This window comes from Gallus gallus, chromosome 1, assembly GCF_016699485.2.
Source record: "Gallus gallus isolate bGalGal1 chromosome 1, bGalGal1.mat.broiler.GRCg7b, whole genome shotgun sequence".
Classification (NCBI taxonomy): domain Eukaryota; kingdom Metazoa; phylum Chordata; class Aves; order Galliformes; family Phasianidae; genus Gallus; species Gallus gallus.
In genome coordinates this window covers 56,932,447-56,947,827 of record NC_052532.1, presented here as the reverse complement: position 1 = coordinate 56,947,827, position 15,381 = coordinate 56,932,447, and the positions used below count along the sequence as shown (strand labels likewise).

Here is a 15,381-nt window from a genome sequence, read left to right as displayed (position 1 = left end):
TAAAACAACATTGAGTTTTATTAAGATAACTGACCCTAAAAGCTGTATGACAGAGCTCATTTGTTGCCTTTAATTATTTGACTTAAACGTTCACATTGTTTTCCATTCTTTAGGAAAATGCTTGGACTCCTTGTTTTGCAAACTGCCCCAGGAGAAAAACCACACCTCTACAAGGGAGTTAAGGCTGGGAGTTGCGTAGGGTGAGGTAGGGAAGGGCAGCGCAGTGAGGAGAAAGCCTTGTTAAGCCTTTTTTAAAGCTTCACCAAAAACTGAGACCAGTACAAGTATTCCCAAAAGTTGTTTTTATTACGGAATGAGTTCTTCTGCCATACATATATTGTTGGACAGTATAGTTTAAACAAAATCAACGTGCTGGTCTGTTTTTATCATTCAAAATGACCAAGAACAGACCACTCCATGCAGGAACTCAGGGCACTTCTACAATAAAAGTAGAAGTAGAAAGGACTAAAAGGCTTACTGGCTTTTCTCAGCCTGAATTACTTGCTTAGGTGGCATCAGAACATTGTCCCTTATACCATATTGACACATCAGTCAGCAAATATTTAACCCAATTTATTTCCAAACAAATTTGATCACTGAACATCTTATTAGAGACTTTTAGACGATTAAGACTGCTTTCCTCATCAACCTGCAGTGATCTTTTCCACACAGGCTACATGATATGTCAGTTAAAAACTACCAGAGCATATTAGCTCATAGAACCGCATAATTAGATGAGTCAGAACTCTCCATCTGTGCAAAATCTTCCTGGAAAAGAAAGGCTTCTGAAACAGACCTCAAAAAGATCCCATGCCTGGTGCTTGGCTGATAGGACTCAAGGCAGGGTATGGAGGTTATCACCACGTGGCACTTTCCCAAGACAAGTGGAACTGTTCTCACCTTCAGCTTCCTCCTGTGAGCTCATAGGCATCAGAGGTAACCCTGCACCATGAGAGGGCAGCAGCCACAAGTGTCTATTCCAGTACAGAAGCTGCAGTTCTGATGAGCAGTGGTTTAGCTGCCTCTAGAATGTCCAGCTCAGGGTCCAGTGAACGACCAAGACCTTCCAGAACCATGATGGCAAAGATGATGGAAGCAAAATTGCTCTCAAGCTTCACCTAGAAGCACAAGAGACAGCAGACCTTCTGAGCTCATTGTGCAGAGGTACGAGCTCTGGCAAAGCACGGGAGAGCTTAAGCACATCAAGAACTATACTGCAACTTCAGTTGCAGAGTTTCAGAACATTCTGAAATCCAGCAGCAGGTACGAAAATAAGAGCACAGTTTCAGGGGAAGTGCCTTAAGACAACCCAGAAGTTTTCTTCTCATTTCCTGCTCTGCCCATACACAAACAGTCCCCAGCCAGGTGCTACCACTGCATCAAGGTACACCGGGGCACTAAGAAATTATAGTTACAGTCCCCCTCCTTGTTAGCCCCTTGCAATCCCTCCCCAGTGAACTTCCAGCTGCTGAAAGCAGACTGTGACAGATCCTCACCTTATGGGTCATCAGTAATTTAAAGACACTGGAGAGGAGATTTGCCACCTGAAGCTGGAATACAAAAGGAGAAGTTAACAGGTGTTCAGAGTACCTGTGTTCAAGAAGACTGAGCCACATGCATGACAGGTAGGATTCAAAGTGTCTGTTAGCCTTTAGTCTTGGTGGTGAGACAAGATTACTGGGCTGAGGATGGCCAACAAGGTGTGATCCTTCCCACCTTGTTGTTCCCTTATCCTGCCCAGGACAAGGACTTCAGCTCTGACCCATTGTTCTGTTTATTTGCCAACTCAGCAAGGCTGAAAGCATCTCACAGAAGGACATGGTAGGCATTAATTTCCTCAATCCCTCTGTACTACATTCTATGAAGTGCTAGGCTGGCTTTACCAAAAGGATACAAGCTGTAACATCAGGTTTAGTGACTCCTCAAAGAGGGCCGCAGATGTGAGAGATCTAAAGATCAGGACTAAACACACATGGTTTCATTTTTAGTTAGCGGGAACTCAGAAAAGATTTTAGAAACTTTACTTCATCTGAGACACTGAAAGCTCCAAGTAGTGCATGGTGCTGATGGGACCGCAGCAGGCCTTTCCACCTGGACCAGTTTAAAAGCCAAGCTGCACTGAAGTACACCTACACGAGGGTGGGACGTGGTTTGTGGACTTGCCTTTCCTAGGGCAATGGTGTTCCTTCGAACTTTGGTCACTAGTTCTGCCATTTCAGCTTTGAATCGCTCAATATCCTGGCATTGGTTGGCCCGAGCATGATGAAGAATCAGTTCTGCCACTTTCTCCCCCTGTGAAACAAGTGGAAAAGAAGAATCAGCAGAACTAGATCACTGTTACCAGCAGGTCTACAGGGAGCTGCACGTCGACCCTGGAAGACTTCTGCTGCAAAGGTTCCTGGAGGAAGCATATTGCAGGGAGAACTCCCAGGGCTACGCTCTCCCATTCCAGCAAGACACCCAAGCAGCCAACAGAAGCAGGTGCAGAAAGAGCAGAATGGGGCCAAAAGTTTTAATCAATATCTGGCAGAACCTTGCTCTGTTTTTCTTGTAGGGGAAGATATAACAAAGATCATCTCTCAGTCAGAAGTTTCAAGGAGAAAAAGAAAGCCAGCAGGACTACAAGAGGAGATAGTGGTGTAATGATGGGCATCCTCTAACTTCTCCCTATGGGCTAAGTTCAGCCTTCCATTTACACACTCTGGAGGAAAGTGATGATGCCAGCACATTTGGTGAGAAAAGCTTGGGAAGAGCAGTATCTAAGCTTCACTTGTGAGAGAAATTATAGTTCTTCTTGGATGAGTTGTCTCACAGCAGTGGACAGAGCCGGAGGCCCCAGGTTTGGCAATGAGATTTGTTGTACAAGTTTTCACCTGTAGGTTGTTTAATACACCCATTGTGAGGAATGAGGGATGGGTAATCAAATGTTCACAGCTTTTGCTTAGTGGCTGAGAAGTCTGGCAGCACAAGATGGGCCTGAATGCATGGGTTCTAGCACCAGCTCCTGGGTATGCCTCAGTAGATTAAACAAACTGAAGTAAAACCTGTCCCTCCTATCCACTGGTAAGCCATCCAAACCACAGCTGAGAAACAGCAATATGCCAGTATGAGTACTGCTTTATCTCAAAATGAACAGGACACATCAGCACTGGATTCTCTAGCCCATCTGAGACTGTATTTCTTACAAGTGGTAAGGAGGAGAAAGGCGTTCCCCTTCCATGGAGGAGCTTCGGAGAGTTCAGACCCCTCTGCCTGCTTTGCTGCCTCTTCGCTCCTAACTAACACAACAGCAAAATGGAGAGTGGCATATGGGCTTTCCCCGAGCATGGCACAGAAAGCTGCAGAAATGTGTAGGAGATTAAGATCTTAATCCATTCCTTTCTATCCAGCAAAATCTGGCAGATTCTGCAACAGTCTCTGAAATGAGAGCCTGAAACTGGAAGACTTCGAGGGGACCAGCTTCAGAGCTGAGACTCGCACTGGGGCAGACCTATCCCAATGAGACAAAACAGCAGCTAAAAATCACAGTCAGAAGTGCAGTGCTCCGATGAGAGGCAGCTCTGACACAGCACAGATGGAGCCAGAAGTGATGGTGGAATCCCCCACATGTACAGAGGCAGCCCTTAAGGAGTGTGAGCGACCAGGATGGACAAACAGGGCATGGTGCAGCAGTTTGCATGGCCATTCACACAGGCAGGGTGAGCAGGGAGGCCAAGCACTCTGTGGGCTACAGAAGTAAGGTCAAGAGGTGATTTTTGCCCAGTAAGTACAAGGTTATCGTCCTCTAAGTGCAGGATTAGCATCTTCTGAGAATAGAGAGCCCAGTCATGGTGTCTACCTGACAGAGAGACAGACTATCTGCACTCATCAAAAAGGATGCCAAAACCCAGGCTGAGCTCCAAGGCAAACATGCAGCCATCCAGGCCTCCAGCTACACAGAGTGCCTGAGCCTTTCTCTGGCACCGTGTGGCAGAAGTGAAAAAAGTTGTGTGAGATACAAGCATATGAATGATCTGCTCAGCCTTGTAGCAAGGCTACGAGATGAAATATATAGGTTAAAGTGTGTCATGAGGGCAAAAAAAAAAAAAGAAGTAGAACAACACTGCCACCACAGAGACAAGTTCTACTGCAGAAGAAAGCACAAGATTCATGGCAGCGTGTATCCCCTCACTGCCAGCCTGAAGCCAAGAACTCAAATGAGAGGAGTGGATGGAGACAAGTCCATGCTCGGGGCTCATTGCCCACTCCGCTCCCTCCGGTGCCTTCATACAACAGGTATGAGGCTCTGCAGGTGGAATGTCTGTTTGTGGGTGATAACAGCCCACCTATGCTAAAGGAACCAACAAAACCAAAACTAGAAAAGCCTTCCTTCCCCCAGTATCAAGGCTATGTCCAATGCCCACAGCTTGGGAAACAAACAGGAGGAGCTGGAAGCCACCATGCTAGTAGAAAAGCAGGATGTAGTTGCTGTCACTGGAACCTGGTGGGATGATTCCCATAACTGGAGTGTGGCTATTGACGGCTATAAGTTGTTCAGTAGGGACAGGTAAAGAAGGAAGGGAGGATTATCATTTTTATCCCCTTTATCGAGAAAGGAGTAGTGTGGAGACCTGTCCCTGATGAATGGCCATGAGCGGATCAAAAGTTACGGGTGAGAGGTAAGAGACAACAAAGGGAGCCTTGTGGACAGGGTCTGCTACTGGCTGCCCAATCAAGTGGAGCCTGTTGATGAAGCCTTCTTTTCTCCAGCTATAGGAGGCATCACAAAACTCAAATGATTCTATGAGCACCCCCCAAGCAGCCATAAGTGGCACCAGAAGCACTCTAAACCAAGGAGGGGCAGTGGCTGCTTTCTGTCAAACACATTCAGTCTCCTGGGCAACTGAACTCGTTCCATTTCAGTAGCCTGTTGCTTTAGGTGTTTATCTTATCTCTGTCTGGTAGGCCTTCCAAGCTAGCAAGTGTGCTCTGCCCCCTGGGGGAAGACTGTATAAGAAAACAGAAAGAGAACTACAGTTTGGCTACCAGGCTCTCCAGCTGTCTCCATTCCCCAACCTCAACTACCAAATGCCATGACAGAGACCTCACCTGGCCCTGGACCACAGCTGTGAAAACTGCTCTGAAGTTCTGCATGTCAGCACTCTGCAGCTCCGCCACGATCCCTGCATCCAGCAGCACCAGGCAGAGCTGTCTGAAGGGTGGCTGCACTTCCACGACGAGCGTGTCACACAGATCCACAATGGCCGTCTGCTCTTTGCAGCTGGTGCTGATGCAGGCTGTGCCTTGCACCAGGATGTTCCCAGGGTGCAAGTCAGCATGCACAAAGTTGTCAACAAAGACCTAGAAGATGAGCAAGTCTTAGATTTGATTCCAACCAAACCTGCCCACACCAAGCCCCAGGCAGACAGCATGGATTCATGCAGTCTGTTGTTCCCTGCTGTTCATGTGTGACATCTGCAACAAAGCAAATGGCTTCTGGCAAAGACCAACTGTGTTGAAAGAGTGTGAGTGCTACTCACTCTAGGAGAGTCAGCAGAGCTGCGTGAAGCAATCCTGCCCATCTGCGAGAGGTACGGTAGAACAGCGAGAAGTTCCAGCAGGTAGCTCTCTCCAGCAATTAGCCCTATGCTCAGTGTAGGGTGGTGGGCCTTGGCAACAAGTAACACAGTTACTTTGCCATTCACTGGTATGGGGTTTAGAGCATGGCTACGTTTGTCTACTCCAGCACATCAACATATATTACAGCTGTATTGAAAAGTAAGGAAAATAAGTTAAAAATAAAATTAAGTAAGTTAGAAGAGGAAACAAATGTATACAGCACTTCTGTCTCCAATAGCAGTTAGCAGTAGAAAGGAGCAGCAAGAGGGTAAGCGCAAGGCAACACCTCTCCAGTAACATTCCTGGTAACCCGAGGCTGCAAGACTTCCTACCCCAAGAAGGTTATTTTGCATCTAGTAGATTTCTTCACCTATGCATTTGTCTGATTCTCATGTAAGTAATTACAGCAGAGTGAAAATAGGAGGGTTTTGGGGATATTGCTTAAAAAACCACCTCTGATAATTTTATGTCCATTTCATTGTTCTAAAAAGCTACAAACAATAGATTCATATTTACGCTCCTATACCTGTGACTCTATACATCTTTAGCGGAAGCTGCTGTAATTTCTCTGCCTTTCAGAGCTAATTAAATCTAACTTTAGCATAAAACTATCTATTCTAGTTCTACCACTGTTCTTCTGAATGGTAAAACTACGAGGCTACCACACTATGTGAAGTTATAACTGCCAGCGTCCCTATTGCCTTAGCACAATATTGCAAGTACCAGCTGAATTCTACCTGACACTCACTTGCTCAGCACTGAGGTCATTTGCAGCTCTTCCCTACTAGTTCTCATGGCTTCTCACAAGCAAATTAATTCACCTCTCAGAGTGCCTTTCCAGATCATTTTTAATTATCTTGGCCATGAAAGAATTGGACAGCCAGAAGTTGAATTAAAAGCTACATCTGGCCTGGTTTTTTCTTTACTTCGTATTTAGCTCTTCCTTATAAAAAGGTAGTTTTGGGGTAGGAGTGAATAAATGAATAATCTCTCTTTTCCCCGTGATTTGCACCCACAGCCTCTGCAGAGAGCATGGTATCTACTAATTATGTGGCACTTTACAGCACTTGGGCAATCTGTGAATATTCATTAAATGGATCAATGGCTTTGCTAAGCAATGCTCTTATCACATTTCACAGTGGGACCCTACCATGTGCAAGCAGATCTCCCTTCTGCAGCTAAAGGTACTCCACATCAAAGCCTGCAGAAGTGGCGTAGTAGTCCAGGCTTTACTCAGGTCATGCCTTACATTGCATGTGAAGCATGGACCCTCCCTCTGCCAGTTCAGGAGCTGCAGAGTGCACCTGGCAGCCCAAGTCCTGGGTTGTCACAATACCTGACATCCATGGGCTGTCTCCAAAAGGCACAGACGTGTCTCGAGTCCATGGGGAGAAGATGTGGGAGCAAACAGGTTCTCAGCCACAGTGTCTTATTACCCCAATAGAAAAGATTCTGCAGGAAAATAACCTTCACTTCCAGCCTCTGTCAAGTGCCTACCATCTTTAGGAGCATGTCCATGCCCATCTTTGCAAGTCTCTGCCTCAGTTCAGTGGCAACCTCTGTGTGTAGGTAGCGTGAAATAGGCTCACTCTCCTGAAAAAAGGAAAAAGAGCTGGAATCAAATACACCCTGTGTCCCACGTGCAATCATACTTTTACCTAGGTGCTGAGAGATAAGGAAAGGAAGTAAGAATAACCTAGAAAGAACCAGCTCATTGGGACTGTACCTAACAAGATAGTAAACATGAGAACATCCAGGATTTGTTCTTTAGAAAAAGTGTGCAACACAGCCTGGGGCAGAGACACCCTTGCCAGGATTGTGTGCACAAAAACTAGGGCTGAAAGTAGCTTTGGTCTGTGGCTCAAACATCCACAAGAAAAGTGAGGCAAGCATCAGATAGTGTTGGGTTGCTAAGCTCTGTGCTTTGACCCACCCCAGAGGAGAGCTGGAGCGTGACGTTGGTTTGCAAAGCACAGGCAAGTACATGGTGGCTGCACACACTGCTGGTCTGCTTGGTTTCAGGCCAAGAGTTTACTTCTATATGGAGCTGTCCACCACCTGTCTTCTGGGATGCGCTGTTTACAAAGAGAGTAGAAGAAACACTGAAGGACACCAATCTCTTTAAGCAAAGAAGAGCACCCTTCTGCCTGTGACTGCTCCTTCTCAAAAGACGCATCTTTAGCATGCTCCCCTGAGGGCCTTCTCCCTGCTAGCACTGCTCCCAGACCATGCAATTCTTACCTCAAATGTTTCCACGAGAACATCTGTTGTCACCAAAGGATGAACAGGAGTTGGGAACTTCACAAAATCGACATCTAGGAAATTCTGACGGAAGCGCTCCAGATTTCTGGCTTCGTAGTGCAAGTCGATCTCAAAGGAGAAAAAGGAAAAGCAGACTGGGAGTTAGATCTTTGGGACCTTTTATTAGGATATGCCTGTACAGTGCATTGTGCAACAACAACAAACATGGTCAGAAAGCCAGAATTAAAATAAAATAGAGTGACGCTTCTTACAAGCTTATAGCCTCCCTGATGGGAGAGCAGAGTAGCACGTTGAGTAATGAGTGGCACACAACCCAGCACCTCAAAAATACCTGAGAAATGCTACAGGCATAGTGTCTCAGAAAAGACCAGCACTGCCTTATTTTCAAGGGTGAGAAGGATCCTGAACCAAAGGTTACTGTCCAAATAGCGAGGCAGGCAGGCAGGCTAGAAGAACTGCAGCCCTAGCCTCAATTAACAGATGGGCAGCTAGAGCAGGAAGAAATTTAATGTAACACATACAAAATAACATACTATGAGAACCCCTAGCCACAGCTCATCAGTGATCCAGTGCCCTGACCCAAGGCTCCTGCTCAACAATGTTCTTGTACCTTCTTCTGTCCACCACCGCTGCTCAAGACACGGGAGGAAACCTTGCCTCACTTCCCTCACTGGGCAGTGGGAAATATCCCAGACATAAGTCTTGTTCTTTCAAAGACAAATGAAAAATGACTACAGGCCAATGAGATACTCTCCTCATCCCAAGTTTTCAGAGTCCAGCAAGAGTTCTGTCCCACTACACTAGTCCTAATGACCTTCAGTCACATCTGAATACAGTCTACAACGATTGCTGAGTAGATTTCTTGCACTGACAGAAAACAGTTCAAATTTTCAGAGTTTAAAAGACTTCAGACTCTGCAATATGTAGACACAAAAAGTGTAATTAGCAGATAACAGTTCATTTTAACAGAAACATAAGAGCAATTAACTCTTTAGTGAAGTCTTTGTGAATTTGGCAGTAAGGATATTGCAGCACTTAGAGAACTGGGACATGTTTTCACAGCTACTTGCAAAGTTTAACTTCGCTCACACTACCAGCCTGATGATGATAAATGTAGAATATTACCTCACTTAAAATGGTATTAATTATGCTAATATGTATACCTCAAGGTTAAGAATCATGACCAGCATGACCAAATTGTAAATTTAAATGTAGGATAAGAGAGAAAAACACTTGAGCACTTGGTCAGAGATTCTTCTCCTCTAGACAAATCTTACACCAGTGTTCATCTTTCCTTCATAATTCTGCAAAAATGACTGCAGTTACGCTAACCTGCTGTTCTGGCTTGCTAGAAAATACACTTCATGTCATAAAACAAATCTGTACGTCTCCGAAAGATTGTTAAGCTTCTTTGTTGCTTTGCTTTCTTATGCTGTGTGCACATAAGTTTTCCTACAGTAATTTTATGTGCCCGATTACAGGAAATCATAATGAAAGAACAACCAAACCTTCATCTAATCTTTTAAAAAGTAATAGCGTGGATGGAGTTAGAGCCAATCAATAGCAAAAAACACTTATTTCAGTACGCGGCATTGCACACACCTGCTGAAGCATAAGTTTCTCAAATTCTTCCACAATCTCTGTCAAACTGAGCCACTTAAATCCAGGCAGAAGTCCAATGATGTGGCTTCCCAACTTCATGAGAAACAGATCCATCTGGACTTGGTGGACTAGCCCTGGGTGCAGGACCTGCGCAAGAAGAAACGGTGGCAATGTCAACTCCCAAAACACTGTAAAAATGACAGGCCATTTCTACCAGCCAAAATGATGTATTTGAAATGAACAGAACCTACCCTATAAAGCTGGGAGCTAACAAGGCTTCACAAGACAGTCCTCAGAATAATTCTTATTTTGCCATGGATTAAGCTGTGAAGAAACACTTCATAGTTTTTAAATGGGAAAGTTCTGTCCCAGAGCCTACAGTTTCACCCAGTGCCATTTTCCCTTGCTTCCATTCTTCCCCTTCCTGCCATGTAGTACAGACTAGTATTTGGAACAGCTCCATCATAAATTTTTTTTAAATAAGCTTTTCTGGAAAGAACACGTCTGTTCCAGGTTTCTCCATATGAGGAAAGAATGGGTCTCATTTTCTGAAAGGTGAAACAATTTATATTCATTCTTTAAATATATATATCGGGCCCTAGCAATTTCTCGTATCCAGGTGCCACGTCAAATGGTGCCACAGGGAGGGTGTGTATTAGTGCTGAGAAGAGCTGGGGCCACTGCTGGCTGGAACCAGAGCACCAAAACAATATGTGGAGGGACGTGAGCATCACTCCACTTGGTCATATCCAGCCAGCTCTTCTCCATTGTAACCACAATCTTCCTTGTCTTGTCCCGTGCACTCTACATTCACAGGTCTGCCAGTAAGACGTGTGACTTACTTTAACAGCTACAGGTGTGAGGTGTCTGGCTGATGATGGTTTTGCATTCAGGAGCGGTGTGGCCATCTGCTCCACGTGGGGCGTTCCACTCACAGGACTTCCCAGGGAGCAGCCGAAGGGGCTCAGCTCAGCCCCGCTCCTCTCTTCCCACATCCCCTCGCTCTTCCTCCTTCTCAGCCACCTGATGAGGCCCCTGAGGCCTGACACCTCCCAAGCCTCAAAGGCAGACTGCAACTCCCAGCTCCGTGCCAGCCCCTTGGCTGGGGGGGCAGCGATAGCCGTGAGATCCGCATAGGCTTTATACACCTGTGCCACACAGCCTGAGCCGATCGGCTCCTGGCTGGGAAACGTAAGGATGCTCCTCCAGTCCTCACCGAAGGCCTTCCTCAAGAGCTCATCGGTGTGGCCCCAGGCATGTGGGCTCACCTCGACGTGCAGCTTGGAAAACTCATCACAGAAGGCCTCGGAGAAGAGGTCCCTGCGAGTGCTGGCCCACTGGCCCAGCTTGATGCAGGTGGGTCCGGCGGCCTCGGCCGCTCTCCGCAGCAGCCGCAGCCACACGGCGGCTAGGCCGGGCCGCAGGCGGCTCAGCGGGTACAGCAGCAGCAGGGGCCCGAAGCGCAGCAGCAGCCCGCAGGCCCGCAGGCTCAGCCGTAGCACCAGACCCAACCGCCTCAGCAGCCCCCGGGCCGACCGCTCCGGATCGCGCTCCCCAGCCCACACCGGCTGGGCGGCCGCCTGCCACTGCCAGCGCCCCGGCCCCTCCTTCCGCCCGGCCGCGGCGGGCACCGCCAAGGCCACGGCGGCCCAGCGCGCGGCCCGCAGCCCGCCGCGCCCCGTTGCCGCCCACCCGGGCAGCGGCCCCCGTGCCCCGGCGGCCCGGCCCAAGCGGGGCAGGGGGAGCAGCCGCGCGGCACAGCCCGCCACCATCGCCCGCCCGCTGCCAACGGTCGCGGGGGCGCGGGGCGGGGATTGAAGGCAGGGCCGGCCCGCCCCTTAAAGAGACTGCGCGGGGAGAAGCGCCGCTACCCGCTCAGCAGCATCCCCATGTCCGCTGGGCACCGCCATGGGTGCCGGGCCCGGGGTGAGGACAAAAGCAGAAAATTCAGCAACGCCAAACAAAAATAGGCCTGCTGAGATGGCTGTGGTCATTTTGAGGAGCTGAATTACAGAAATGTGGGATCATAATGTTGGAAAAGACCACTGAGATCATCCAGTCCAACCACCAGCCCATCCCCGCCATGCCCACTGCCCACGTCCCTCAGTGCCACAGCCACACGGCTCTGGAACACCTCCAGGGACGGTGACTGCACCACCTCCCTGGGCAGCACCGCTCTTTCTGAGCAGAAATGTTTCCTAATATCCAACCTGAACCTCCCCTGGTGCAACTTAAGGCCATTCCCTCTCATCCTGTTGTTACCAGTGAGAAGAGGTCGACTCCGTGCTTGGGTCAGAAGGGGTCTCAAACACCCGCTAGTTCCAACCCCTGCTGCTGGCAGGGTTGCCAACACACAACCCAGCATGGAATGTATGTTAGTAACTGCACACCTACTCAAGGAAGAAATCCTTTCCTATCATTTTTAATGTATCCTCAGAACTAAAGCCCTGTTGGAAAAATGCATATGATTTCCAAGCCAGCTTTTTCCCTCACTTTAGTGAGTAGCACAGATGTGTGCAAACACACCCGTGTGCCGGCAGGGAGCTGATTACAGCCGCATGCAGGTGAGTGGATCAACTCACAGAGCCAGACTCTGCAGTGGTATGCAGCCATCTTCCAGAGAGAGACCGCCAAGATGGTGAGGGGCCTGGAGCATCTCCCTGATGAGGAATGGCTGAGAGCTGTGGGACTGGTCAGCCTGGAGAAGGGAAGGCTAAGGAGGGATCTTCCCAATGCTTATAAATATCCAGCAGGTGGGAGTCAAGTGGATGGGGCCAGGCTCTTTTCTGCGGTGCCCACTGACAGAACAAGGGGTGATGGGCACAAACTGGAACGCAGGAAGTCCCATCTGGACATGAGGAACTTCTTTACTGTGAGGCTGACAGAGCACTGGGACGGTGTGCCCGGGGAGGTGGTGCAGTCTGCTTCTCCAGAGATGTTCAGCATACATCTGGACGCTCTCCTGTAGAACCTGCTGTAGGGAACGTGCTGTAGCGGGGGGTCGGGCTAGATGAGCTCCAGAGGGCCCTTCCAACCCCTGAGATTCTGTGTAGCCATTCCCGAGGACGCTCTGGCTCCCTGGGCACATCAGCATTCCAGAGCTGCCAGAGGTTCCTCCAGCAACGGGAATCTGTGGGAATAACTGGTGCCACTTTGGTATCAAATAGGGACTTTCCTTCCCTTTGGAATTTTTCCTTTCCTTTGGGTATTTCTGTTCGCAATCAGAAAACTATCCTGTGCGCCTCATCTCTTTTTAATCTGCCGGCCCTTTCTTTCTTCCTATGTAATCTTCGTGGGTCCCTTCCAACCCGGGACACACCGCCACACACGCCGCAGCCCGCATCCCGCTCTCTGCCCGTCGCGGTTGGCGCGACGGGGGCGGGGCGGGGCGGTGCTCGCGGCGGAGGGCGGGCGGCCGGGGCCGGGCTCGGGGCTGGTGCCGGCGGCGGGGGCAGCGGCAGCGGCGCGGCGCTGCATGGCGGGGCGGGCGGGGAGCCTCCAGCCGCGCGTCCGCAGGCCGCCAGCACGGCGCCGGGCAACGCCGCCATGCCGGGGCACGGCCCCCCGCCGCCGCCGAGGAAGGTAGGGGGCTGGGGGGCGGCCCCGGGGTGCGAGCGAGCTGCCGCTGCTGCCCGCGCAGGAGATCGATCGTTTCGCGTTTTTTTTTTTTTTTTTCCCTTCCCTTCGTCCCCCGAAATGCCTCTTCTTCCCTCGGCGGTTCGCAGAAGGGGCAGGAGCCGGAGGGCCGAGTCGAAGCCCTCCACCATCTTAGCGAGGGTGGGGAAGTGAGGAGCGGGCGCTCGCTGGGCTTTGGGGTAAACCTGCTCTGATAAGTGGCTAAACCCCCTGTAGTATTAGCGAAGTCCCGCTTCACTCCATCCCCTCTGCTGTGTGTACCGCTCTGCTCTCCGGACAGCCCGCCTTTCTCTTGCTTTGCTCTCGTTTGAGGGGAACATCCACACCCATGTGTCTTTATCCCACTTGGGATCCATGAGGACATCTCAGGAGAGAAGCGCCTTCCCGCTGGGCATGGGGCACCGGTGCTGATGGGGAAGGCATGGAGCCTGGAGGCTGGCGGGCAGACTGTACAGCTAGAGACCGTATGCTGCTGTGGGCTTGGGGGTGAGAAGCGGACTGGAATGTCCACTGGACAAGGTGCAGCTGGGCCGTGTGTGGAGGTGCTGCTCCTGGTGGTCTCTGGTGGACACGGGGCTGTCCGGGAGCAGTGGGGCCTTGGGGTGCCTTGGGCTGTGTGTGAGCCCCGCAGGAGTGGGTCATAACCACTGAGCATGGGGTGCTTCATCATGCGCTGGTGTTTTAGTAGGGCACAGTTTATTTCCTGGCCAGGTCAGCAGGCTGTATAGAGCCCGTTCCTGACCCAGAGGTGCTTGCTGGCACCTTTTCCCTGTGCAAGGGGCAACAGCAAGCATCTCCTGCACAGAGCGCATGTGGCGCGGTGGAGAGGAGCAGAGGGATTTCCATGGGGCTTTTGCTCAGGCTGTACACATGTTGCTGGGAAGGCACTGGTGGATTAAAAGGCTGTTTTCTTTGTTGGTCGCTACCTTATCAAACACCCATTTCTGGATTTGTGGTAGCAAAGTCCTATAAAGCTTGCTGACTCCATTTCTGAACCAGCAGAGAGGAGTCATTCCTGCATCCTGCCAGAGGAGGAATGCGTTTCTTCGACCCTTGCACTGTGTTCTGGGTTGTTGTCATCACTGTAGTGTTTGTGGATTTGGGTTGCTTTTGTTTTTTAAGTAATCCAAACTGCTTTGGCATGCGGGATCAAATACTTACCACCTTGGGGTAGACTTGGACAGAGCTGAAAAATGTAAGGATGGAACTGAGAGGACAGCAACAAGATGTCCCAGTGCCTCTTTGTGGGTTCGAAGAGAACACACTGAAAACAAAGGGCATTGGAGTGACCCGGGATGTTTAAAGCAGGCTAAAGATTTATAGCTCAGCTGGGACCACTCTCTGCCTTTGGGCTAGAAGATTGTGTGCAAGAGCCTGGGCAAGCCACTGGCATGTTCCCTGTCCCACTTGTCAGCCCCGCAGCCCATGCACGATCCTCCTTGCAGACAAGCACAAGTTACGTGTCCCGAAGTGCTACTTTCCGTGGTGTCCCCAGCTCCCTGCCTTGGGAAATCTTTTAGGACATTTTGTCTGCAGAGGGAACCACGTGATGCTCGTTGTTCTCCAAAAACAAGAAGGGCATTTAGATCCCTTGTCAAGCGCTTACAGTACGCTTCTCTTTCTCTCATGCCTGGTGTTTTTATGTTAGAAGTTTTCTTTTTGACAAGGAGATGATAAAGACCATATCAGCTACAAGGCTGTGGTGTTCAGGGGTGGTCTAAACTTAAACTCAGTGGAAGCTTTGTAGTGAGTTACTCTGAATATTGGCCATAACAACCAATTTATCTGTTCTGTAATTAAACCTCTGTTACGCTCTGCGCTCTGGGAACACAGAGGCACTTGTAATCCTTGCCCCTAGTTTAATGTATCCTCCAGTGAGAGCCAGTGTTAAGCATGGGTGTTAAGCAAGTTTCGGAAGTTCCTGTTAAGGGTCCTGTTCTTTGGGTCCTCCGTAAATGTTTCATCCAAAGCAGTTCATTCTCTCTTCTACCACCTGACATTATTTCCTGTACTGAAGCACAGCTCTAAGTGGGGGCCAAACCAAGGGGAGAAAAGCCTCTTTAGTGCACTTAAGTCCATGAGAATGGAGAAGAACCACTCGTAAGCTCTTGTAGAAGCTCTTTGATTTTGATGATCAGCTCTCTTAGGCATTCAGAACTGGGGTATAAGCTCTTTAGGGAAGCATTTTTTAGTGGAAGGATTTAAGTACTACTGGCTGATATGTCTGTTGGCAGGATCCCAAGAGCTGGCTGGAAGAGGCCTCTACTGCGAAGGAAATGCTGA

The 15,381-nt window shown here is 49.4% G+C and overlaps 2 protein-coding genes across 8 annotated transcripts in view; one reads left to right on the top strand and one right to left on the bottom strand.

The window, feature by feature from the left end:
* Positions 1–287: 287 nt before the first annotated feature.
* On the bottom strand, positions 288–11,252 carry ADCK2 (aarF domain containing kinase 2). The gene is made up of 8 exons (XM_416350.8): positions 10,305–11,252; positions 9,463–9,609; positions 7,840–7,968; positions 7,096–7,191; positions 5,089–5,340; positions 2,164–2,292; positions 1,497–1,550; positions 288–1,118 (listed from the first exon to the last, which is right to left on the bottom strand). Exons 1-8 carry the CDS (start codon positions 11,232–11,234, stop codon positions 975–977), a joined length of 1,881 nt encoding a protein of 626 aa, XP_416350.3. The 5' UTR covers positions 11,235–11,252; the 3' UTR covers positions 288–974.
* A 1,666-nt stretch (positions 11,253–12,918) lies between these two features.
* Positions 12,919–15,381, top strand: part of DENND2A (DENN domain containing 2A) — a 57,421-nt gene continuing 54,958 nt past the window's right edge. For all 7 annotated transcript variants that reach the window (XM_025156009.3, XM_025156008.3, XM_040658943.2 and 4 more), the window contains exon 1: positions 12,919–13,044. In XM_025156009.3, coding sequence (XP_025011777.1) covers positions 12,938–13,044 — 107 coding nt within the window. In that variant the 5' untranslated portion in view covers positions 12,919–12,937. The remainder of the gene's footprint in view (positions 13,045–15,381) is intronic.